At 46.9% G+C, this 24,711-nt stretch overlaps 1 protein-coding gene across 1 annotated transcript; it reads left to right on the top strand.

The window, feature by feature from the left end:
* The first annotated feature begins 18 nt into the window (after positions 1-18).
* Positions 19-23,454, top strand: CSUI_005964 (symplekin tight junction carboxy-terminal protein). The gene is made up of 21 exons (XM_068066129.1): positions 19-1,562; positions 1,914-4,403; positions 5,070-5,334; positions 5,797-5,861; positions 6,748-6,845; positions 8,013-8,097; positions 8,974-10,136; positions 10,763-10,948; positions 12,230-12,351; positions 12,839-13,250; positions 14,217-14,311; positions 15,197-15,378; positions 15,761-15,817; positions 16,539-16,771; positions 17,574-17,755; positions 18,902-19,002; positions 19,904-19,975; positions 20,961-21,041; positions 21,504-21,607; positions 22,231-22,318; positions 22,615-23,454. The coding sequence occupies exons 1-21, from the start codon at positions 645-647 to the stop codon at positions 22,666-22,668; spliced, it is 7,053 nt and encodes a 2,350-aa protein (XP_067921901.1). The 5' UTR covers positions 19-644; the 3' UTR covers positions 22,669-23,454.
* Positions 23,455-24,711: the final 1,257 nt, after the last annotated feature.

Raw genomic sequence — 24,711 nt, 5'->3', positions numbered from 1 at the left:
ACAAAACCAGATTTTTGTGGGGGGTCGAGCGCTAGGAACAAGCCTCCGTGAGCTCCTTAGAGGCCCTTTGACGCGAGAAACTCATCTGCGTCCACTTTCGGAGAGCAGCCTGATGTCTTTCTCGTTCCCAGGAAATGCTTGGCTGCGCACACTTTTAACAGTGTCGTTTCATTCGGCGGCTGCTGGGATTCTTTCTCGTTTCTTGTTCTCCAGAGTCTTTAAGGAACGTCTGCTTTGGGTGCTGCTAAATGAAAGTGTATGCATACGGGTATCCGAGTATTCACAAGCTGCCTCGCGTCATTACCCACTGTGGTCAGTCCCTTCTCGTTCTCCCAGCAGTGGAAGGACGGCTAGATGAGTTGCGCTCGGGCCTCAAATCTACTTGTACTTTTAGATGGCCGTGAGTGGGTTCCAGATGTACCAGAGGCGGCCCTGCATGGATCTCAAGAGCAACCTTAACTTGTCGCATGCAGTTGTCTTCGTTCCTTTCACTGATCTTTTGCAGCATGGAATTTTTCCCGCTCTGTCCGATTTTCTGCTCCTCCCAGCTCCAGTTTTCCTGGTAACTGTCTCCTTTTCGAATCTGCGAGACTCTGAATCACTATTCCTCATAAACCAGCAAGGGGTCCTTACACGATATCACTATGCTGCCGCGACCCTCGGAGGCATCTCAGGGTCGGCCTGAGTCTCTCCCAGTGGGAATGGCTGATGTAACGTCGAACCCTGCGAAGAAAGTCCGCCATGATTCCCCTTCTCATGGCCTTCCGGGCGATGGAGCGCAGCAGACAAGACAGTCGACAACTTTGTGTCCCTCAGCTCGGACGGCGTCGAACGCTCGGTCGTCTCAGGCCCCTTCTGGGTCGGTCTCTCTGTCTTTTCCTCATAGTCCGACTGGATTGCCGAGAGGCAGTACAGAAGGGATAGACTCCTGCTTCACGTCACATGGGAAGCTTGAGCTTTCTGAAGAACTTTTCGATGAACTGTCACGGGTTACGGACCAGACCCCCCATTCAACCATCTACAACATTCTCAAGCGTCTGCAGACTGCGGCGTCAGAATTTTTTCGTATCGTGAGAGATAAGCAACGTCATGAATATGTCTTGGCAGATTTGAGAGACGCAGATTCTGACCAGGGCAGAGATACGACAAGGGGAGAACGAGGGGGAAACTCTTCAAAGCCAAACAAAAGGAAAGAAGATTCTGTCTCTGCAAGTGATGTGTCAGCTGGAAAGGAACACTCTAATGCAAAAGAGCGCCTTCAGGCGTATATACAACACTTTCTGCCTCGGTTCCTTAAGCTTGGGACCCACCCCGTCCCTATTGTCAGACACTTCTTCCTTCAGTTTGTTGCTCGACTTATGCATATGGATGGTAGAGGAGTCCCAGCTTGCCTTATATCAGTGAACGAATGTATGTCTTCCTCGAAGGGGAAGAATCTCCCGGATCTGGAGAATGTTTTCTCCCAAGCTTTGGATGTTCTCCGACGTCTCTGGAAGACCATTCTTTGTTATTCTTCTCTTAGTGCTGCCCGTCTTCGACGCTATGGATCTCTTGGAGTACAGGTACGCTTGTCGTCGTTATAGCAGCTATCGTCGTTCCTCTTCAATATTCTCGTGTGATAGAGGATGCTTACCTCTTCGTCTTTGCTCATATGCATGGATATCAGCCCCCTACACTTGACCTCCGGACTGAACGGTAGTGGTGGCGGCGGCAGGCTATTTGAACATACACCTCTAGACTCTATTTATCTATCTTTAGTCTGTCTATCTGTCTATCTTTAATCTATCTCTCTATCTATCTAGTATGCCTACAGCCTGGTAGTCATCTTGATGCAGGACGTACGGGTGTTTGGGTAGTATAGCTATGTAGACCGTGTGCTTTCTCTTTGTTGTCTTTCTTTCGACTTGTTGCAGGATTTCTTTGGTGGAGAAGAACAGGTAACACAAGGGTTCAAGGCCCTTATATCGATCCGCTGTATGATCCATGATCATCTTCTTTCCTTTAGTTCCCGCTCTTCTTCTTTACCCCCGTCTTCTCTTTCCTCTTCTTTGTCTAAAGTGGAAGCAGAAGCTCTTGAAAGTTATCGTCGTTCTCTTGCTATCATCGAACGCTCGCTAGAATTTCTCTGTGTTAAGCCTTCTTCAGCCTCAACTGTATCTACATCAGCTTATGGACGTATCTTTCCCTTTTCGATTCTTCCCCCTACAACTCCATGTGACTCTCATCGTCCTCCTCCTCCGTCTTCTTCCTCTCCTTCTCTTTCTAATTTCGATCCTGACTTCTTGTCTTTCGCTCCCTCATCTCATGATCGTCAGTCCTCTACTGTTTCCTCGAGTGTCGCTACAGCTTCACCTGCATCCTTTTTCGGCGGCCCCTCTCCGGAATCGAACCCAGGCTTGGTTATGGAAGGTTCAACTCGAGCTGGCTTATCAGCAGAAAACCTCGCACCGTCGTCTTCTCTTCCTCCTTCTCTCCCGGTCAGCCCTCCTACGACACAAGAAGTTTCTCCGACAATGGATAGTCAAGCTATTCAGTATATCCAAGATTGCTCTGTAGAAGTTCTCGGTGATTCGCTACTTATGCAGACACTTGAGAAGTGGTCATTCGATGATGGAGATCTTCTCATACGTCTTCTAACTCAAACGCCACCAGTGTGTATCATCCCGAGTAGTATGTCTGCGGCAGAAGGAGAAAAGAACAAGTCGATAGGTGGAGGGGAGGCTAAAGAAGTAGCTGGGAAAGAGACAGGCCCAGCGGACAAGAAAGATCAACAGGTGCAGGGTTCATCCGAAGAGTCGAAAGGAGTTCAAATGCCAACGGAGGGGGGGAGTGCGATGTCTTCTTCACCTGCGAAGATAGAGAATTCGTTTTCTTGTGTTCTCGATCCAGTGAGATATGCCTTTGTTAATCAGACTATAGCATGGTTAGCTAGTAGACGGCCTCACTATTTATCGATCTTTTATCCATCCTTGAAATATCTTGTTTCTTGGTTAACTAAAGATCCTTCGGCACCTTCTCCTCTTCCACCTCCTCCTCCTCTTCCCCCCTCTGACTCTCCTTGTCCCGTTGTCCCTTCGTTTTCTCCTTTCTCTCAAGCCTTTCTACGTTTGGCTCTCCCTGCAAAGGAGGGTCTTCTATCTGTCGTTCTCATGGAATTCATGCGCCTTCTTGCTTCCCCCCTCTGCACGAACAATCTCTGGTCAGGCAAGATCCTTGAAATCTTACACTTAGGAGGCAGAGCTGGATCGCTCCAGTCTCTTAGTAAAGAAGCTCAGAGTATGTTTGGAGCTATGTGGATTCCGAGATCACAGCCTATCAAAGGGAGCGCTTCATCCAATAGAACGTCCGATTCCTTTGTCTTTGTTTTTCCTTCCGAAGATACCAATACTCTCGTCAAGGGGGGAGAACAGGAGGGAATGCAAAATACGCTAGGCAGGACGGAAAGTTTTGACGGGGGGATGGGATCTTGCGGTGTATATCCAGGTGATCCTGCCGCTGGTGCTGCTGGTGGTGGTGGTGGCGCATCAGAAGAGACTTCAGTGCATCATCATTCAGCTTCTTTTCCTATCCCGTCTCTCCCGGGATCAGCGTCATCTCTTGAAGAGCTGGCAAAAGACAGTTTAAAACAGCCACCTATGGGTAGGAGTCGTGGTGAGGAAGAACGACCGGGGGGGGGTTTGGAGAAGTCTGCTGCTGATCAGAATCCTCCAGCTGCTGAGACGTCCGTTGACGCTAGTGAGAAATCCCTTGGGCAAGCTAACGCAGTGTCTTCTCCTAGACATGAGGGGTCTGAGGGTGTGTTTAGCATCGATAGAGGAAGTAAAGAGGCTGGTTTAACAGTAGGGGCAAAGAAGGCATTAGAGGAGACAGCGAAAGATATCATGAAAACAGAAGAAGAAGGATTGCTTCAACAGGTCGGGCTTTGGAAGAGATCGGATGATGGGCTATTCGAACTTCAAGAGCATCAGAGACTCGATGCTTTGTCATGGTTAGCTAGTACACATGGTGACAATGATATAGCAGAGCTAGCCATGCATGCATTGATGAATACTCGCCATAGTGGTGGAGCGGAAAGAACCTCATCAGGAAAAGAGAGACGAGAGTTGCTTGCAAGGAGGAAAAGACTTCTCGAAGCAGAAGAAGAACAAGAGAGAGGGTTAGATGGAGACGTGAACAGTTCACAACGGAAGGAATGTTCCCAGGAATCTGCTAAAGAGAAAGTTGTCGATGAAAGAAAACTTGTATGCGCTACGATGCAAGATGTCTCCAGGCGTTTCACCGAAGAAAAAGAAGCAGGAAGACGTCTATGGAACGAAGAAGAAATCGATTTCCTAGGCAAAGATACATCCAAGAAAGCAGTAGGATTGCCTCAGCTCTTTGAAGATGATTCTCTCGAGACTCTAGTAAGTGTATACATATCTACATATTCATACATACATCTTCATACATACACACATGAGTGACGTCATCGTGTAGGGGATCCAGGAAGGATAGCTCACAAGCGTAGCAGGTATTAAGTCCTACGCGACATGGATCATTCGCACTCTCTGGAGACACCGGCTTGTTGCTTTTCTATCTAGCTTATACGCGATCGGGTTTCCTAGCCGACTTGTTCCGGCATAACGGTGTGAAGTTGGAAGGAGTTTATTTTGTTCCTTAGTGTATGAAGATCTTGAGGGCTGCCCGGTTTGGTGCCTTCAGAGCATGACGTCCAGTAGAAAGAGCTCTTGTTCCCAGACTATTGATATGGATAGTGATGCGATATACGATCATGGAGACGACGTTTTTTAGAGGGGACTCTACAGCCACATGGTCCTTCTATTCAGTGATAGATGTGATGTACCTCACCAGTATCTATGTACACAGACATACGGAGGGCAGTTAGGCTCGCGTATTGCATCTATGATCTGTTTCTCTCTACACCTGTATCAGCTGACGTTTAGCTTATATGATACCCCAGGAGCAAGTCCTACGTAGTACCGAATCTCTTCTAAAGACTTGCGTTTCTTTCTTTCTTCTCACTCTTTCTTTCTGACTTTTCTATTGTTGGGGTGTTGCTTACACTCCAGGCAACGTATTTCCGCTCCCTATCTTCGATGGAAGTTCGACTGTCTAGACTCCCTGAGAAGAACGTAGAAGAGAGCGGAGGTCGTGATAAACCAATCTCTAGAAAACATCTGAGCTGTTCACTACGGAGAGTCTCTTCTTTTCTCCCAGGATCTGCTTCTTCATCGGCTGATGGTGATATTGCAGATCTTATTCGTATGCCTGATGTCCGTACACTCCAACGGCATGCAGGGCTCTTCAAAAAGTTGATTTTCGGTCAGATACTCAGTAAGTCCGTTTCTTCGTCTTCTTTCCATTTCGCTTCGGGAGTGTCACGTGTGAAAAAGGAGACACCTGGAGAAAGAAAGAAAGAAGAATGAGAAGAAGGAATGATGGGTTTCACAGCGGTTTGCATGATGAAGTGCTTCTAGGAGAAAACACTTCGATACATATGACACACCACTTTATGGATATGTGAAAAAGAGCAACCATAGCACCCTGGTGTACAGACACCTTTTGACATCTATACATATATAGAAAAGGGCTAGACACAACGGCCGTTCCTTCTCAGCTTAGTGCGATCGTAACGACGTACACCACTTTTCGTTAGTATGACCGGCGTCGCGCAGTGGCAAGAGGAAAAAGAGAGAGAGAAGAAGAAGAAGAGAAGGAATATTATCAAGAGCAGTTTTCACATAGAGGAGAAGAATTCTCTTCTCTGTCGTTTTCCTCTTTCTTCGGTTGCAACAGGAAACCGATTCTTACCTCAAATTGTCGGCTCCAACATGTTTGCGTCATCTCTCCGTTACCATCAGGTTAGTTGAAGAGCTGAATTGTCTTCTTCTCCTTTTCTCCCTTTTTCACCTCCTTCTCTTTCTCCCTTTCCAGACGGTCATCGATGTCTCCTTCTACCTTCGCTTCGCCTTATCATCATTTCCTTCTGCCCTTTCTCTTTCTTTTTCTCTCTCTATTTTGTAAAGCTAACCCCACGCTCACTCCAAAGAGACTCTTCATCTCTGTTTACAGACAGCGTCCCTCTTAAGAGCGATATATCCTTATATCGTCTGTATACTCTCTCCGTATATAGTAGAGATCGTCTGCTGCTTTGGCCTTTCTCCCCATGGCTGATGTGTTTCTTTAGCCCTCCGTAATCCACCCTCGTTCCTCATGAAAATGTTTCTTTCTTTCTTTCTCCTTCAGAAAAGACCCGCCATAAGTTCAGACTCTCCACAGAAACTTTCTGTCAGTTGGATGAAGATAAAGGTTCATGAGTTGAAAGACTTCTAGGGTGTGTTCTCGGAGAGAGCAGATACCTAGCAGGCCTGAGAGGAGGCAGTGCTCTTTCTTGAAGAGGCTTTTCTTGCCCGTGTTTATTTTCTAGTGATACTCATTCTATTCCTTCAACGGCAGCTCTTCAGCTCACCTCCAACTCCCTCTCTCTTTCTCCATACCTATGTGACTGGGTCTCCCGCGGTTCTTATACACCCGTCTGTATATCTGCCTATATACAGATGTATATCCGGGAGACATGTGGACGTATCATGGGATGCATGTCGGCTTCTTCTTCTTCTTCTTGTCCTAGTAGTAGTCGTAGTCGTATCTACTACTTTGTATATAACAAGGGTGTGAAGATTGTTTGAAGGAGATCTACATGAAACAGACCTGTCCATCGGTTTCATGTATGTTGTCTTTTCTTTACAGAAACGTACAGAAGTGGCGGTTCGTCTCATTTTCTGGCCTACACAGTCTCCCGAAATGCAAAGGGACCTCTGTATCTCCTTCCTACATGCTCTTTTCCGGTAACTAGATATGCCGTCTTCTTGCGATGTTACTTTCTCGTTAGTTTTTCTTTCATTCGTCACCAAAAGCCGATCGACGTCAATACTTACACCATGAATGAGTACATGGTACGTATGCCGTCGCTTACTAGCTCGTTGTCAGCTTTCTCTATGGGAGGTCCGCTTCTTTCTCGCCTTGATATGCTTCAGGATAGTAGCATGTAGCTGTTTCTACTCATATATATTTGGCGGCGATCTGCGAACGACTGGATGAGACACATGTGACCGGGATGACCTAAGTGAGAAAGAAAGAAAGAAGCAGAGACGTTGAGCTGATTCTAGGTGAAAAAGGACATGACAGAAAGAAAGTCTGTTATCTGTGTGAAGACAAGAAAGGTGGATCTTGGGTGTAGAGAAGAAGACCACTCTTGGTTAGTATGGCGAGCCGTAGTCTTGTAGTGTACACCGTCATATACGGCTTCCATATCTGTATAGTCTTCGACTCGAGATGTGGTTTCCTGGTGAGAATGACAGCTTTCATGAAGGAGACAAGATCTAACTAACGACAAGGAGAAAGACTATCATGTACTACTGTACTATTGCCTCATGCGCATAGAGGTTTGATAGAGAAAAGACATGGCGTAGGGGATGCTTCCAGGGTGTAGACGACGACTTCGGATCTCTTCAGCGATGGATGATGACGTATAATAGGTGCTCTCAGCGACGTGGTTCTTTCTCCTCGCTGTCTCTGGGGACATTCATACATATTCATGTAGATACATATATCTATATATCTTCATTTCTCTATATGTATATAGACAGAGCTATACATATGTATATATATGTATGTGTAGTAGTCCGGGGTAGAGGGCTGGGGGACACAAGTCAGAGGTGCGTGCTTGCTTGCATGCGTACAACGCAAATATGACAAGAAGCTTCTGGTGGTTCTATTCATTACAAGCACTTCGTTACGATCTCCCAATATAAGAAAGGAAAGAAGAACATCCTCTCTTCTTTCTTCTGACAGTTGTGAAAACCTTCCTCGCTCGTGCTTGATGTCCTGTGAGAACGATATATTCACCTATCTTGGGGGCGCTTGCTAGGTATGTTAATTTTTATCGTGTGTATATGAATATATCTATGCATGCAGCGTCCTCGTCTACCCTATTCTCTTCTTGTTCTTCTCAGGTATAGGATCTTGCCGCCTCTGGATGAAAGAGAGGGTGGGGAAGGCGATCATCACTCCGCTTCTTCTCTCTCAGACAAACGTGAAGTAAGGGCTAGACTAGACCTAACAGCGCTGGTCATCATGTGTGCTCCTAGTATTCTGCTACTCGTCAGTGACAGGTGGAGTGATAGGTAGGAATGATAAGACTCTCTGGTGATCGGGGTATTTGTGGTTTCTTTTCTTTCCTACTCTGTCTCAGTAGGTAGAAGTAATAGTAGTAGTTTTCAGTGGTCTTCTTCTTCGGTAAGAGGCGAAAGAAGGGTGTCGAGATTTTCGATTGACATGTCGACTGAAAGGACGGAGATCTCCTTTGGTCTTCTTCCTGATGTTTTGCTCACCTACAGGAAGTGCGAGTGTGTCTAGTCAGCTGTCGCGAGTTTTGTCAGTTCAGGGGTGAAGTACTTAAGAGCTGCTGTATGTACACTTCAAATGACACATGTGTTAAACTAGATCCCACGATGAAAACTCTTGTATTGTACCATACGTGGAATTCCTCCTCTTGCGATTTCCGCACCCCTCGTTATACACCGTTGAGATTCTGAGCTCCCCTCAGTTCTTTTTCTCGTTCACACACATTCTCTCCGTACTGCACTTTCCTGTCGGTATCTTCTTTCTTTTCGTGTCTTATTTCTGCTAGCTTCCTGTCTAAAACTCCTTCTCTTCTTGGTTTGCTTCTTGCTCCGTCTCACGTTCCCCCTCTTCTGTCCGGAGTGTGTCCTAAGCGAATATTAGCAGGAGAACGCGTTTCGATCCTCTCCTTCTTGTTTAGAGTGTTTACCTAGTTAAAAGAAGATACAAGAGGAGTCTCCTGCAGCATCCACTCGACGAATTCTTCTACCTCTGTTCTATCTGTCGTTCTTTTTCTCTTTTGTCAAACTTTTTTCTTGTCTTTGTGTGTTTTTGTATTCTTCTTGTATATAGGAAGAACTGTTAGAATGGCGTATTCGTCTCAGTACACTTTTAGATCTTCTTTTCTTCAAAGCTTCTCGTGACTTAGAGGCCTCATCTTGTTATAGTTCCTGTCTCTCTTACCCTACATCGAAATCCGCCTCCAGCGATCCCTCTGTCCTTACAGTGGATGAAAGTGACCGTCATTTCTTCACTTCGGAATCGAGTAAGAACGTGGGTCAAAGACAACTCCAGGGTTCGATTCCTTCGAGATCCGTAGAACAGGGAAGCTCGTTGCCCTCTTCTCATCACGGTATGGGCCCAGCAGGAGGAGGAGGTCGGAAAGGAACGTTTCCACGAGATGACCTCGTCCCTTTGTCTAAGGTGGGATTAGTTGCAGATGTCTTTGCTTCAAAACCGCAACGAAAACGACGTCCCTATTGCTTTATGACAAAGAAGGATAGCAACACAACTTCCTCTGTAGACTCTACTAGCTTGAGTAGCTCTACCATTCCTATGTCATCCATAGCACAAAAAGGAGGAGAAGCAGCAGCTCTTAGTAGTTGGGAGTATGCGGCGCGTGCTGTGAAGGTCTTCGAAGGTCGACTTCCTGAGAGTATTCTCGGGTGGACGTTCCTTCTTCCTGGGGATCCTCCTTCGTTTATCGAGAAATCCACGAGTAGAAGAACGAAGAAAGAAGAAGAGAGACTGCCTCATCTAAGCGGTCAAGAAGATCAGTCTCTCTCTCAGCGAAGCACATCTTTTCCTCATGGAGGAGAGAAGCATGACGATGCCACAGGCACACTGGTACAACAAGACCCCTCAGCGACAGCAGTAGCAGAAGGAACGAAGAGTCTACGTGATCTCTCCCCCTGTATTGGCGGGGAGGTTGCAGAAGAAGAACAGAAAAGAAGGAGACAGGAGGTGGATAACAACGTACGTCATTCAGTAGAAGGAATGACGAGGGACACCAACGGAAGAAACGATTCAGCAGCAGCTGCGTGTAAAGAAGAAAGTCATACACATCCGCACACATCTTCAGTCATGATCTCGAAGAAAGAAAACTCTATGGTGACAGGACAACGGGGAATGGAGAGAGAAGAGATGAGAAGTATTCCCGAGAACAAATGGAAATACTCAGATGTCTTCGAATTATGTTTAGAGGCTGCTATCTGCAAAGATACCTTGGCAGATAAGTAAGCTGTGCATGATAAGAAGATTTCTTTCCGCTGACTCGGTCGGGTGCATGCATGTACTCCATACGGGAAAGTGTGTCTTTGCCCTTTGCCCGTCCCGAGTCGCATTCATCTCCTGTGTTTTGTCTGTATATTGGATATCCTCGGTTTATATATATCTACATGTATGTGCTGGTTGGTCACATAGACTACGATGTGTTCCTTTCTCTCCTCTGTCAGGAGGGGATCGATTCTGCGGAGCCGAGCTTGTCTTTTATTTCCTGTTCTCCAGTCAGTTGCTTGCTTCCCTTTCACCCTACAGCTTCTCTCTTCTCTCTAGAACTGCCTCCTCATATTGTGCTTCCTAGTCTTCTCTTACTTGTATGTCCCCTCCATTCAACCCTTTTCCTTACCCGCTTCCTCTCGTATGCCTTTATCGCTGCATATTCATCTACTCGTGAAAGAATTCACGCATATGAATTGGACGTATCTCCGTGGTGTCTCCCTCTCTATCTCTCCGTATGTCCGTACGGAGAAAGAGAGAGTCCGCAGGTGTCTATGTCAATCAGCAGACGTAGAAGCCCTTCTTCTTCTTCGAGATTTTCTTCACTTGTTTTCTCTTTCTGTCTTTCCTTCCCTGCGCACAGCGCGCTGCGAGATGCCTATTGCCAGCTGCTCGGAAGATTCTTCGTGGAACTTCCACATGTGACGGCGTCAGGATTTCAAAGGATGGCCGGCTGGGCTGTTGGGTTACAAGGCGTTTTCTATCGTCGTCTATCTGTAGCTCTTCTCTCGCAGCTGATCAAGAGAGGCCATGATTTCCTTGCCCGAAGGTAACTCTGCAAAGGAAAGCTTTTCTCAGTCGTATCGAGAGAGATATGTTCTTTTTCTTCCTGTCTGTCTGTGGTGACCAGAAGCATGTCTTTCGTAGGTTAGTCGTTGTGAAGTAGAGACCTTACCTTGTGACTCCTCGGCTGCGGAAAGAGAGGAAAGGAGACAAACGAAGAGACAAACGTGTCTCTGAAGAGTAGAGAAAGAGACGGGAGTCGCCTTGTACGTGTGTGTTGTTGGTCAAGATCACACGTAGTCCGTGTATGGGTCTGTTCAAAAGAGAGAGGGAGGAGCCAAAACAGTAGAAATGAGGATGACGTGGGGAGTTCGCATGCTGTTTTTTAGACAGCGTCTATGGGTTCGCAAGCTGTGACTTAGGTGTCTTCATAGACAGTGAAATCTTATCCAAGATAGGCACACATGATCGGTGGCTTGTTCATCAACTGTATGCATGGCCACATCACAGGTATGTTTACGCTGGTGTATATCTAGATGTGTTTGGCTGTTGTATATATGTGTGTGTACATATATATATATATATATGTTTATGAAGCGGAGTGAAAGGCATGGTGGTGCTACGAGTTTTTCTTTTAGGGTTTTGATCTGATGACGGGTCTCTTAGATTTCTCTGACATTCTTTCGTATACGTTTTCTTTCTTGTGCTTCTATTTAAGAAGTCGAAGAGAGTTTGGTCATCCCGCCCCGACAGCTCTCGTCTCATGTTTAGTCTTTTCGCTGGCAATTAATTCCCCCTTTCCTGTACTACTGTCTTCTTCTGCTTCACTGTCTACTCTCGCACCATTGTTTCTTTGACGTCTTTTCCTCCTCTGCGTCATACCCCAGCGCCTCTCTCTGAAAGGATAGACTTCGCTTCTCCTTCGAATCACGCATGTGCCCTACCCTATCCACTTTTTCCCCCTACTACGGGGTGATATGGAAGAGCTTTTTGTTATGTAATACTGCGTGGCTCGCCTTTGTATAGTATGGATGCACGATACATTTGCTCCACCTAGTTGTTTTACCTCTCTTTCCTCCTCGTCTGCTTCATCTCTAATTTTATCTTAGAAAGAAAAAGAAAAGCCGCTCCCGTACTCGCTGCTTCTTCCTCCTCTTAGGATCGAGTCAGGCTCGCAGTATCGACGACAAAGCTCGGTATTGCTTCTGGTGTCTTTGTTCGGGCTTCCTCCTTCTTGTTCGCCTTCAATTCTCCTAAGTCATTGATCTTCTTCGTGTTCTAACGCGCTTTTCTTCTCCTTTTTCGACGTGTAATTCTCATTCATCAGGACAGCATTCTCTTTAGTCTTAAGCTTACAACATGCTCCAGACAGTGAAGCCGTTCGTCGCTTGTTTCTAAAGCTCTTCAGCTCTCCGAAAGGTCTTTACGTCTTACCGAAGAATGACGCGGGTGAGGTATCGCCTACGTATACATGAAGTATTACTGCACACATTTCTTCTTTGCCAGGTGCAACTCTCGCAGTTCGCGATTCTCCCAAGCATTCTAGTCACATGGCCAAGTCTTATTATATCTGTATATGCCTCATTGTGCGACATAGCAGCAAACAGTCAGCGAGTATATAGTGATCTATTCATGATTACTACATACGTGAAATATAAAGATATAGGAGCATATTTATATCTATGTAGAATTACATACGTATATATATATATATATATACCTTCACATACAACGTGCACCGCAAAGCCAAAAGAGATGTGTCAGTCGCGACCCGAGTGTTTTCTGAAGTCGCTGGACTGCCGTTCTTCCTTTGTGCGATGTAGTCCAAATCGTTAAATAAAATTTCGAAGAACTCCAAGCTCATCATGTGTGTACCGGTGATCTTCCATATAGAAGTTTTCTCCCCTTTCTCTGTCTCCTCTATTTGCCTGGACAGGTACCACAGAGCTCTCCCCGGATTGGCAAGAGCCTCGTCTACGTGTTTTAAGTCTTAACAAGGGTTCTTCAACCTCTTCTTCTCCTTCATTCCGATGTATTCAACACGCTCATAAAGGCGACGTCTCCATAGGCGCGTCTTCTTCCTCCTCCTCGTCAGACAGTTCTCCCTCTTCTTCTCCTCCTTCTCATTCTGACCCTCCTCTTATCAAGAAAGAGAGAGATGCAGAGTCTCAGGTAGACGTCACTATGGAAATCCAAGTGACGACTTCTGAGAGGAAGAATGACACGAAGGAGACGGAAGAGATACATGACTACGGCTTAGAAGTAGATGAAGAGGAAAGACGAGGATGGCGTGATCCAAACCAGTTCGGAAGAAGATGGATTGAGGCTTGTGCGGGAATTCTTCTGAGGTGGGCGGATCGAGTCTTTCACGGCTGACTTTCTACGCTTCGAATCGTGTTCTCTTCATGTATGACAGTGGAACTATGTTCTTCGTACTACAGGAGTGCTGTTAGACTGGTTTCACTATTCTTCCCACGAAGATACTGCATGAGTGCTATCACAATTGATTCTCTCCTTGCATGCCCGTCATGCGTAGGCTGTCTATATATGTGTATGCATATCTATACATGTTCATATCGATTAGCATAGTTCAGAGAGGAGAGGCTGGTGGAAGGCGGGTCAAATGCCTTTTTGCCGAGCGGTTTTTCTCTGAAAGAGAGAGTCGTCGTTCTTTGCTTCATCTGTTCTTCATTTGTATATGCGAAGCAGTAGCCTAGTTTGAGGCGGCGTAGCAGGATGGATAGTAGCTTAATCGATCACCTGCTTCACCTGATACTGAAGAGGAATTAGCGTTCTATTCTTGGCCAGGACAGAGGGAAAGAGGTGGTCGTCGCAGGGATATGAATCGGTACATACTCTATATGGACGTCGGGGTGAGCTAGCAATGTTCTGTTGACGAAAGGGAGTGTCATTCAAATCGAGTTCTTTCTCTCCAAGGTGCTGGAAATGCTGGCGATGGGTATGGCTGTCTGCGCTTCTGTCCTTCGTAAATCTGTTTTCTTCATGCATTCTTGCCCTATCAGAGAAACAGAACATTTAGCAGCAGAACTGTTACGAAGATTTCTGCGTTTCACGCCTTACTGTATACTTGGAGTGAGAAATGGTTTTGATTGCCTTCCTATTTAGTAGGTTCTTCCCCGGTGTCACTCTGAGGAAATGCATGTGAAACGGAATTGTCGTAGTTGCCTATATATATTTATATAGGTAGATAGCAGCTATGTGTGTATGTATGCATGTATTCATAGAAGAGATAGAGGAGGAGATTTGTTGTAAGAAGGTGGAGTTGTTCTTTATGTATGTGTGACGTTGTCTAGGTCTCTTGCCTTGGAAGGCTCGAAGTTCGCGGCGCCGATTGATGCCAATGCTTTCATAGTCGCTCTAGCTCAACGAATTCTCGAGCGATCGGAAGGTCGGTCTTCCATCTGGATGATGACGATGATGTGCCTTCGAAGATAATAAGATGTAACAATGCCGTGAGAGATAGTTTCAGTTTGCCTAGTCTCCATGTACGGCTGATGCATTTGTAGTGATCAGATTTTCTGTCTCTATCCATATACTATAGAGCCTCTGGGTATGTGAGGAAGCACTTGTCTACAGGGGACTGCTTCCACGTGTTCAGCCTTCGTTCGAGTGTGCGTGTATGTATCTGTTGATATCTGTCATGTGGTCTGTATGCATGTGTGCATGAAAGACATGTGAACCAACGTACAGAGTAAAAGCGGTAGGCGTACAGGAAACTCTCAACTGAATAGCTCGATGGTGTATCTAACATAGTCAAGACTGTCAAGCACACAACTTCCTCAAGTATGCACAGCATCTCCCTGCGCATACGCGCGAAGACGGAGACTTCCTTGTGTCCCCGCATCATTCATCACTTCAAGAGACGAAGCAAAACAACCTGCTGAAGGCCGATCACGTTCCTTCACTTCTGTAGGCTCTTGGCTCTCTCTTACGCACGTACTCACTCGGCATTGCGCCTTTATGTCTTGGGATCGATAGTCACCGTTTCTCTCATGCATTATTCATGTAGCCAGCTGTCGTTCTATGGAGTTCCACTACTTCGCGTGCGAATACGTACTTACTTACAGACCTACTCTATCCTTGTGTGGTGGATGTGTACAGCGTAGGTGTGTTAGACTATGTTTCCCGTGCTGGGGCTGGCAGGTGGAAGTGCCTGTCGATGTAAGAGAGAGACGCGCAGTCACGTTACGTGGTGCGACATCCATAACGTCATGGCTGTAGAGATTGTCCCTTCTTCTTCTGTGTCGACAACATGTCCTTCTTGCGATGACAGAAGCAAGAGGAAGACGTTCGGAAGCTGCGGGCGACACAGGAGAAAGAGAGGTCGTTCAAGAGCGGGCCGGATGTTATCTTACTCTTGCGGCGAGGCACCCACATCTTCTGCATGCGTTCCTTGAAGTTTTCCTCCTTGCATCACCAGAAAGAAAACAGCCCTTAGAAGACCTCTTCGCTAAGGTAAAACGACGTTCATCTTCTTCTGCGCTCTGGTCACACACGGAATCACATCCTTTCTTCTATCATGTTCTTCTTGGTGTTGCTCTCCTATTCTTAAGCGAAATCGTCTCCTCCTTCCTCTTCTTTTTCCTCTTTTTCTGTCTCCTGCCCCTCGCCCGCGTCTTTTGTTCTCTAGGATGCCATGGCATCAACACGTGCAGCGCTGCAATCGAGGGCTATATGTTTTCGGTCCAAAGAACACTTAGTTCTCTTTAACGTGTCGTGCGGATAGGTTTCTCTTAGCGACTATCTAGCGTGGAGGACTTCTTTCTCCGGTTTTCGTGGCTGTTGTTTACTCTCTCTTTCCGTTTCCTCATTGCTTTGTCTTGTCTTCTCTCTTCAGTGCATCGCTCAAATCTCGGCGCCTACATGTCACCTCGAGTATTTACGCATGCTTGAGGTAGGTCTCCTTTCTGATCGTTCATGCTGAGCCGTATTGGTGCGGATTTCGAGTGTAAGGCTTCGCTTCCGCTGGAGAGATGTACACGGCAAGAGAATAGAATGGGCGTTGTATACCTCTTTCGTCTGAGTGTACGGTGTAACACTTTTCTGATCATTCCCATTGGAAGAAGGCGTGTTTTCTGTCTGTCGCACTGTATGACTGCTTCGACTCCTCCTATCCTTCTTCTTCGCTGCTTCCTCCCTACCTCCGTCCGTAGAGTCCGCACGGAATACACTAGGGTGCGTCTACCTACAACTGTTCTCATCGGTATTTCTCTTGCAAGTTCTTTCCCTCTGAGTTTGTCTGGGATGCTTAGAATGAAGTTCATGACAAAAGATTTTATAGAATGTCTTGTTCCTTTTCTCCCATACAAAGGAAGAGAAAAGACATATTATCTCTCTCAGCCCTGTTCTCTCACTTACGCAGGCAGAAAATCTGCATGCAGACCGATTTTTCTCCGATAGGTGTACCCCATACTACCTCTATACATATATGCATGCACATCTTTGCGGTCTTACGTGGCAGTCGTCCTTATACCATGAGACAGAGAGGGAGAACAGTCCTTGAGTTTTGTAGATTCTTTCTCTCCTTTTCCTTTGCTTCTCTTCTATCCAACAGCCTTTCTTTAGCAGACACGTTGAGACACTTCTTCTGTACCATACCGTTGTTGTTGTTGCAGTATTATGAAGCAGGCCAAGAGCGTCTAGTCTCCATTGTACTGGAGAACTGTGTCACGACCGTCTATGAACACCCGAGTCAAGACCCTCGGTTTCTCTTCGATCTAGTCGATGCTCTATGGAGACTTCTTAAACAAGCGAAGGATGGAGAGGGTGCGCTCCCATCAGGAGAAGCCGATCAAAAGAAGAGAAGTCTCGAAAGGCTTGCTATCTCTTTTGTCCCTTTCTTTAACAGGTAAACACAAAGAAGAGACCATTCCTTTGTCGATTCTGGTTGTGGAATATCGTCGATAGTCACTATGAGGTATTAAAGTATTGCTTCGAATGCATATGAGCGGTGTCGCTCATAAGGAGTTAGATCACTCTGGAGAGCGAAGACGAACGTTGATGCGTCGCGGTCCCAAAGCAGTCCACGCTATCATGATTATCGGTCAACATTAATCGCCTATGCAGATAGGTTCGTGAGTTTGTATGGAGTAGTGCTTAGTCTCTCTGTTTCTGTGCGGCGTGGCCTACCTTACAACACCTCTGTATGTACGTCTTCTCCCTATGGCAGTACATCACGGAACGCTCTAGACAAAGGCTCTGTCAAATATTTCGCTTTCTGTGAAGATGATACGGATGTGTACGAGCATTGAGAAGGTTCCATGCGTGAGCTCCTTCTGTGTATAGAGAAACGACTAGGAGGGGGAGCTTTGATTCAGATCCGACTACTGTGCTGTGTATCTTCTCTTGTTTGGGTGATGATGCTAAGCACATTCTCGTTTATCGGAAGAATCCATTCCTCACCAAGAGACACCTTAGCGGCTAGGATACAACTGGTAGACTTCCTTCCTGTTTTCATTCTTTCTCTAACGACCCTTAGTGTGCGTGCTTTCGTTTTGAAAGTTCTTAGAAGACTTCTAAGGCGACAACAACGGATTTCCTCTCTGTCGATCTTTTATGGAGAGGTCTTTCGAGTCTCCATCTTCCACCTGTCTCCCTAGTGTTGTCTCGCTGTCTCTTTGTCTGTCTTGAACTGTTTGTTCGTGAACTAGGGATCAACTGGAGACGTATTTACCTATCATGACGTTTGGTGATCACGATGAGGTGTCTTTGAAGCGAGCTCTCACACGGCTTCTGATTATGCCTCGAGAGCTCCGCGAAGCTAGGCCTCATCATGTGTATACTCCACCCGATGTTCTCTTAAGTCTTTTCTATCATCTTCCTTGTTCGACAGGTCAGACTGCATACTTCTTTCGATGCTCCGTTGTATAGTTTGCTGTGCGGACACTGCTTTGCATGAGACAGATTTGTCTGTCTTGTAAACAGTCATATCTGTCTCCTGCAATCCAGTGCTTTTGGGGTACTTCTAGCTAGAGATCGCAATATGCAATAGAAGTACACGATAACGGTCTCATTCAGGTTTCGAACAGTTCGTTGTATAAGCTTGACGTCTTATTTCCTACTTCATTCCGAGCAGTCTTCATGTACGTACAGGGAGTGATTGATGAGCCGGTACATCCAACATGGTCTAGATAGATAAATCTACACGTCATACATGGGAGTTCGACAGGTGTGTCTGGTGACCCCTTTGCTTACTGATATTTAAGGACTGAATACTGGGTGCAGTTTCATATCAACTATACACGTATGTAAATACTTAATATATATATATGTGTATATCTAGAAGGCCCCAAAGGTAGCTGCTGTCTATGTATGTCGATGGGACTATTGTTGTCATAGGCGCTTTCTGTATATCTCCAATATAGGGCGTGAGATGTAGGTTGTAGACATCAGTAGGTTTCTATTTGGATATGTCCGCGTTGCATGCATAGAGATGTGTGAAGGGCAACTGAGCGTCGGACGAATTACCTCCGTGTGACACACACTCCAAACACGTTTTCATGGTCGCAACACTTTCGAATCTACACGTCTTACTTGAAAAGTGGCCGAGCGTTCTGCACAAGAGAAGTAGGGGCAGAAGCCTCTTTTGACAATTGTTACTTTTCCATATCGTTATCTGTGTCATCTATGCCTTGTCAGTATCTATCTCTTGTCGGTCTCCACCTGTCTGTTTATCTCCCTAGCTTTGATCGTGTATATACACCAGGCAGTGACGGGCTGAGGACCGCTGTGAAAACTGGAGAGGGGGAGGGAGAGAGATCTCATCAGCTCAGTCACTGGAGTGGTGAGAATTTCCTTCTCATTTGTTTAGATACGGAGTCCTACCATAGTGTTCTTTGGCGGTTTGAAAGACAGTCTGTACATGGGCTATGCAAGCGAGTAGAAGGGGAGTGGGCAGGAATGCCCGCGGACAACATGCGATGCGTCGTCTTTCCTCTATATAGATATGCATGTCTTGCACATGCATGAATGCGCGCAGGAGAACAACGAAAGAAGCAAACAACCATACTTGACTACTGCCTAGACCTTACAGGGTGTACCCCGAAATCTACGTCTCCGTCTGAGATCTTTCCTCTTGACGTAAGAGATGTCAGGACAGTGCCGCCTAAAGGGAGAGTAATCGAGGGGGGAAAAAGACACAACTGTTCTGATTTAACTAGAGAAGAAGGTTCTTCGAGTCGCAAAGTTGTCCAAACCAAGATACAGGAAGCTTCGAAATAGTCTCACTGTGTTGAAAACGCGTTGCTACCGGGTCCACCATATCCAGTATATTCATAGATGAACCCCGGGCGTTTAGACCGACATGGGGGGGGCTGTGACTTTCATGTGTAAGGATGGACGAGTGAAACAGCGTGATAGGTGAGCGAGGCGAGAGGGGAATAGATAGAGTCATTTGCGGTTGTTTGATGATTGCTTGTCGAGACCATCATGTAGTATGTTCTCCGTATCGGTCTGATTCGTAAGTCAGTCACCTTCTCCATAAGAGAAGTCTGAAGCCAGGGCTGTCATCTTTATCAAATCAGACGTAGTCACATGCACAATCTGTAGCTTCTTCTTCATGGAGACGTGCAAGATCTGCTTTGTGGTCGCTCTGTGGTCGACGGTACCGGTGGGCTGATGATCCTGAAGCCGCGAGACCCTTTTGTAGGCCATCTTCTCATATTCATGCGCGGTTTCTCGTAAGACAACTGCCCGACTTCCTCCCGATAAGAGAATCTTCTCCGGTTGCCAGCGGCTTCGAAAGTCACAAGACTATCGTAGTCGAAGAATGTGTTGGAGACTGAGGACAGCCCTCTCTGTCTCTCTCCCGGGTCTGTTTCACGCTTCATTTTGGAGCGCTTATGTATGTGTGTTCATACAGAGCATCTATAGGTATACATAGAAGTACGGCTGTGTAACTAACTACCTGTCTATAGGTCTACTTGGCATCAGAGAGAGACGTACACCAAAATTACTAGTTCCTATGTGTGTATGTTTACAGGCTATCGCTACAACGTGCCATCGCATTGTCGACGATGAGAGCCAACCAGTATCTGTGGTCTTTGGACGCCTGGTAGGAAGGAGATTACATATGTTTCTTGTGTTGCGTCGTGTCCATGTGAACTCCCGTGCGTGAATGGTATATCTTTCCATCTATGTCTACGTCCTTTTCTAAGTGTATGGTGGTAGCGTTCTTATGAGAGATGGATTCCCCTATGCGAGTGGCGTCTGTACGGACACGTTTGTTTCCCTCTCCATGCACGTATGAGCTATCACCATCCGCGGTGTTCACTAGGGATCCAAGAGCCTCAATACAGATAGGGCGTCGATGGTTAGAACATGTTCTACACTGTTGTGTGTCCCTTGATGTGTCTCATTGAAGGAAGGTGAAACATCTCTGTGTCTCCCCCTTTGGTGGTGGTCAAAATCTCAAGGGATGGAGACCTCCCTTGTAGCCACTCTTGGGTGTTCGCTACTGTTTACGTACTATATCTACCCATCCGCCTTCACCTATCTATCCATCTATCTGTCTATCTGTATATGTTCATGACTTGGTACGGTAACCGCGTCCGCTTTCATCGGTTCTCTCTCTCTCTAGGTCTGTCTCTAGAGAGAGTCTTTTTCGTCTTGAGGGCATGGATTCATGATGGCGACTAATCGTCGTACTAGAGAGCACTCACCTCGGTCAAAGAGGGGCATAGTTAAACCCAGTCGATGTAGCATAGTCGTTCAGGAGAAACGGGTCAACAGAGCATACGAGAGATTACTAAAGGGTTTCAGTGCTTGGAAGTTCCTTGCGTTTTTTCAGCTATATCTTTTGGTTGGTAGTCTCTATCACAATGTCTGTGTGTATGTGTCTCCTCTTTTTCCACATTTTCCCGCGTTCAAGACATGAGAACTTCGGAAACGTAAGGCGTATCCCAAGGTGTGACATATGTTACCTAGCTTTTAGCCTCAACGGTTTCGCATTTTCTTTACTTTTCTTGACATCTTTCTTCGTATGAGTTGTCTTCGGCTTCGGTGATGTTTCGTTTCTTTGCTTGTTGGCGGGTTCACAGCTATGTCAGATTGCTCAGACTATGCCGTCTCTTCGTGAATTTCTTGCTGGGACGATCATGCAGTCTCTTGTCCGAAGAAAAGTAAGCGGCTCTACCGGATGTCCCCTACCTGTGTCGTCTCCACCAGACAACAGCAACAGTTGACTTCGGGTCAATCATCTGTTAAATAGAGATAGATAGAGATATAGATAGATAAAAGACATATATGAATAGATGCCTCAGTGGGCTCTATTTTGCCTCTTGTCGGACAGCTAGAGTCTCGGTTGTAGTGTGGTTGAGTAATAGCTCGTCACATCTTGAGGTTTGTGATGGCTGATATATCGTTGACCTTTTGCGTGTGTCCCTGAGTGAGGAAACTGCAAATGTTGAGGTCTCTCTTTCTCTCTTTCTGTAAATGTATACTTAACAAAACATTTGTTACTGTTAGTGCGTTTGCACGAGAAAGACAGGTGTGTCGCACACTCTGGCTCGCCGTGTATCGATAGCGTCTGTATGATGACTGTTTGAAGTTGACGACCTGGAGGCTCTTTGATGTTGTTGCAGGTCTGGACAAGCAAGAGCTTATGGAAAGGTTTTGTCATGGCAACATCGATCCTGTGGGCTGAGCAAAAAGATCTCCTCTTTAAAATCTTCCTCGTTCTCCCGGAGTAAGTTGTGTGGGTGATAGTATACAGACGAGTCTGATATGATTGCCTGTCTAATACAGGAGTGATTAGAGACGAAAGGATTCATGCATTGGGTTGCAGAGTAAGAGTCAGTGCCTCATAAGATTTCGCAGCAGTATTTCTCGATGTCTATATGAAGGTAGAATGTAAACGATGCAGGTCAGCAACAAGTACCTTTTTCTTCCTGGCCTTCTTGTTTGGTGTCTTCTTCAAGATATGCACGGCTCCTGTGCTGAACGTGGAATTTGTGGTTTTTGGAGAGGATGTCTGTGTAGAAGGAGAAAAAGGAGTGGCACATTTCTTCTTTTGTTAGTGTAGGTGAAGATTGAAATGGAACTGTATGTACTCTTGGACATTGAGCACTAGTACTAAAGTGCAAGGCGCCGCACGGGTGGCAGTCAACACTTGAGACAGGAAGACCTGGCCTGGTCTGAGATAGCCAGGTAGCGACAGGAGGGAAGAGAGAAGTTTCACACGGTCGAGTACATCACTGGTCCACATGCGCGTCGCCCCGGAGAACAGTTTACAGCGCTCATATAATCATTGTAAACCAAAGAAGATGCAAGGGTCTGACGCTCTCGTCTCGTTTTGTTGATTGCTTCTAGAGAACAAGCACGAGATATTCTTCAGCGCCTTCAACAGCGGCACTCAGTCACTGCGGATCTGTCGACATTCCTCTACCAGGACGAACAGGTAAATCAGAAAGATGTATGTTAGAAAAGAGAGCTGCTTACAGACATTTTCAGCGATATTTACACATGAGCAACCGACCGTCAGTGAAGAGTTGCCCTGTGGTGGCCTATGAACAGGCTATGGGTGTTTCACCGACAGGAATCTTCTCGTTTGCCTTGGGTGCAGTATCGCACGTGGCACTCTGTTGCATTGAAGCTCTCGAAAGCTATCCTATGTATTCTGAAGTTTGAAGAAGAGAATTCTGTTACACCATACCATGAGAGTCTCTGTTGCCTTGATGTGTGTGGAACCTGCAGGCGAGACGCTCTTGTCCTCATTACCTCAGAGTTCTCCTTGGGATTACAAATTGAGCAACATGAATTCATGAGGTTTTTATGGTACAGGTCGAGGCCCTTCTTTTCTTGTAGGGCAGTGGAGGGAGGGGAGCGACTAGTCTGTCATTGTACTCGTCACTACACAACGCAACTTCGCAGCGACATATAGCAAGATTCGGCTCCCCTCCTTTTTATTTCCAGCCGAAGCGTTCTTGGTGTTCTTGTCAATAGTGGAAAGGGCAAAACTATGTATCTGTGCTCCAGTTGGCAGCATCTCTACCACTTACGAGACGGGGGTTAATTCCACCTCTCTGCCGCTGAGAGTATGAGTTTTTGCAGTTGGCGGTGGCCTTGTACGCGGGATATGAAAAAAGGATTGTCTCTTTGGCTACGCAGATAATTCGCTGCCTTGCGAGAAAGCTATTGCCGACTGCGTACCTTGGTTGCTGAAAGAGAGCAATGGGACCAGCAGCAAAGGGGTAGTGAACGGAGAGTCAAGGTGTCTCCGGGCAGGCTGTCCCTGCTGTGATCCAAAAAGACAGGAAAAACTGCAGGTATACCAGCTTCTTGTCGAGTCCCAAGACCTCGAAGGTGTTTGAGGAACAGCTGGAAGCTCGACCCAGCCGACAGAGCGCTTGCTAAAATGTGAGACTCAAGCCTGCGGGGAATAAGCCCTCCAGGGTAGCTGCAGGCGGGCGTGACGCAGCACTCGACGAAATGTCGGCGAGCCAGGGAGCTCTAACGAACTTCCCAGTTCTCCAAGATTTGGAGTGCCTCTCCAACCTTCATATTGTGTGAGCGGCATCGAGCGTGTGTGGCGAACAAACACTTCGTGGCGTAGTGTGCTGAGGAAAGGCAAAAACTGTACGTAGAAGCCCACTGATGGTTGTGTTTTCAAGCGCCCCCGCCTGTGAATGACCACTCGCCTGCTGTCCGTCACGTTCTGTGACCTACGCCATCGAAGCTACCTTTTTGCTAGGAAACCCGTCACAGAGATCCGGGCGTTGTTTGTTCAGCTCCGAGATGGTCACGGTGTACTCTCTAGGTCACCGGACAGGCGTGCAGTGCCGAGCGTGGCACATAGAGCAGTATATGACTTTGCCGCCTGCACAAGAATTCTCTCGCGATCAAGCACGATGGGACGCGGAGCCGGGAACCCTAAGCTGCACAGATGTGGTAGACAATCAACATCCGAGTTTGTACGCGAAGCAACGGGTGTCGTCAGGCATTTGTACCGCCACCAACGCGGAGCCAAAACCCCCCATTCAGACGCTACTACGCTGCCGTTGCGATCGGCTAGTAGAGACCCAGGAGCATCTCTTGGACCGAGACTCGCCCAGCAAGCTAGGTGTAGTCTTCCGAGGAGCAGCTCTCCATCGGTGTAGCCGACAGTCAGCCAACCGTACAAGTGTCTACTCCAGGCCGTGGTAGTATGGCCTGAGCGGACAAACTGCAGGCGTCTTGGGGAGCGGTGGAAGCTGCTTTACGTTCGAGCGGTGACCGCCGCCGGCTGTTGAACTTTTTGCAGACCGGCGCTGCTCACAACTGTGAATCGGAGCGCGCCAACGGTGGTGCATAGCTCTGGTTAAGCACTGCCGGGCAACCCACTTCTCAACACACAACTACCAGCTACGTGAAAACTGACCCCACGCTGAGCTCGTGATGCGCCTGCGCGTGCTATGTTATGGCTAACTCGTAGGCTACATCCGCGCCTCGTAGGGCCTGCCAGTGGCCTCGGTACACACCTAGAACTGCACTGAAAGTGCGCCAGCCCCTCACACCAGGGGAAGTATGCGTGCCCAGCCTTCCCTGCTAGTATTCATAGAAATACTTGCGGGATACCCTCTCGCTGGAAACTTCCGTTGTGACCTCAGGCGCGGAGTGGCCAACTGTTCTCCAACACGACTCTCCCGAATGTGTTACCGCAGCATCGCCGAGTGACTGCGAACACCCGCTTTGTCTGGTCGAACCCTCGGCGGGACCATGAGACGCGCCTACTCATGATTTTGAATAAACAATCGATATTCTGCGTATCAGGGGCACGCTCGTGACGGCTCAGGTTTCTACTCCCTCAAGCTT

Source organism: Cystoisospora suis (genome assembly GCF_002600585.1).
Source record: "Cystoisospora suis strain Wien I chromosome Unknown contig_2965, whole genome shotgun sequence".
Taxonomy (NCBI): domain Eukaryota; phylum Apicomplexa; class Conoidasida; order Eucoccidiorida; family Sarcocystidae; genus Cystoisospora; species Cystoisospora suis.
The sequence above is the reverse complement of the archived record's forward strand: the minus strand, read 5'-3'. Positions and strand labels throughout refer to the sequence as shown.

Coding starts and splice junctions, on each gene's coding strand:
- CSUI_005964 (XM_068066129.1), top strand. CDS start 645: ATGCTGCCGCGACCCTCGGAGGCATCTCAGGGTCGGCCTGAGTCTCTC. Junction 6,846..8,012: donor TTCCTACATGCTCTTTTCCG/GTAACTAGATAT, acceptor TGTTCTTCTCAG/GTATAGGATCTTGCCGCCTC. Junction 8,098..8,973: donor CTCTCTCAGACAAACGTGAA/GTAAGGGCTAGA, acceptor TCTTGTATATAG/GAAGAACTGTTAGAATGGCG.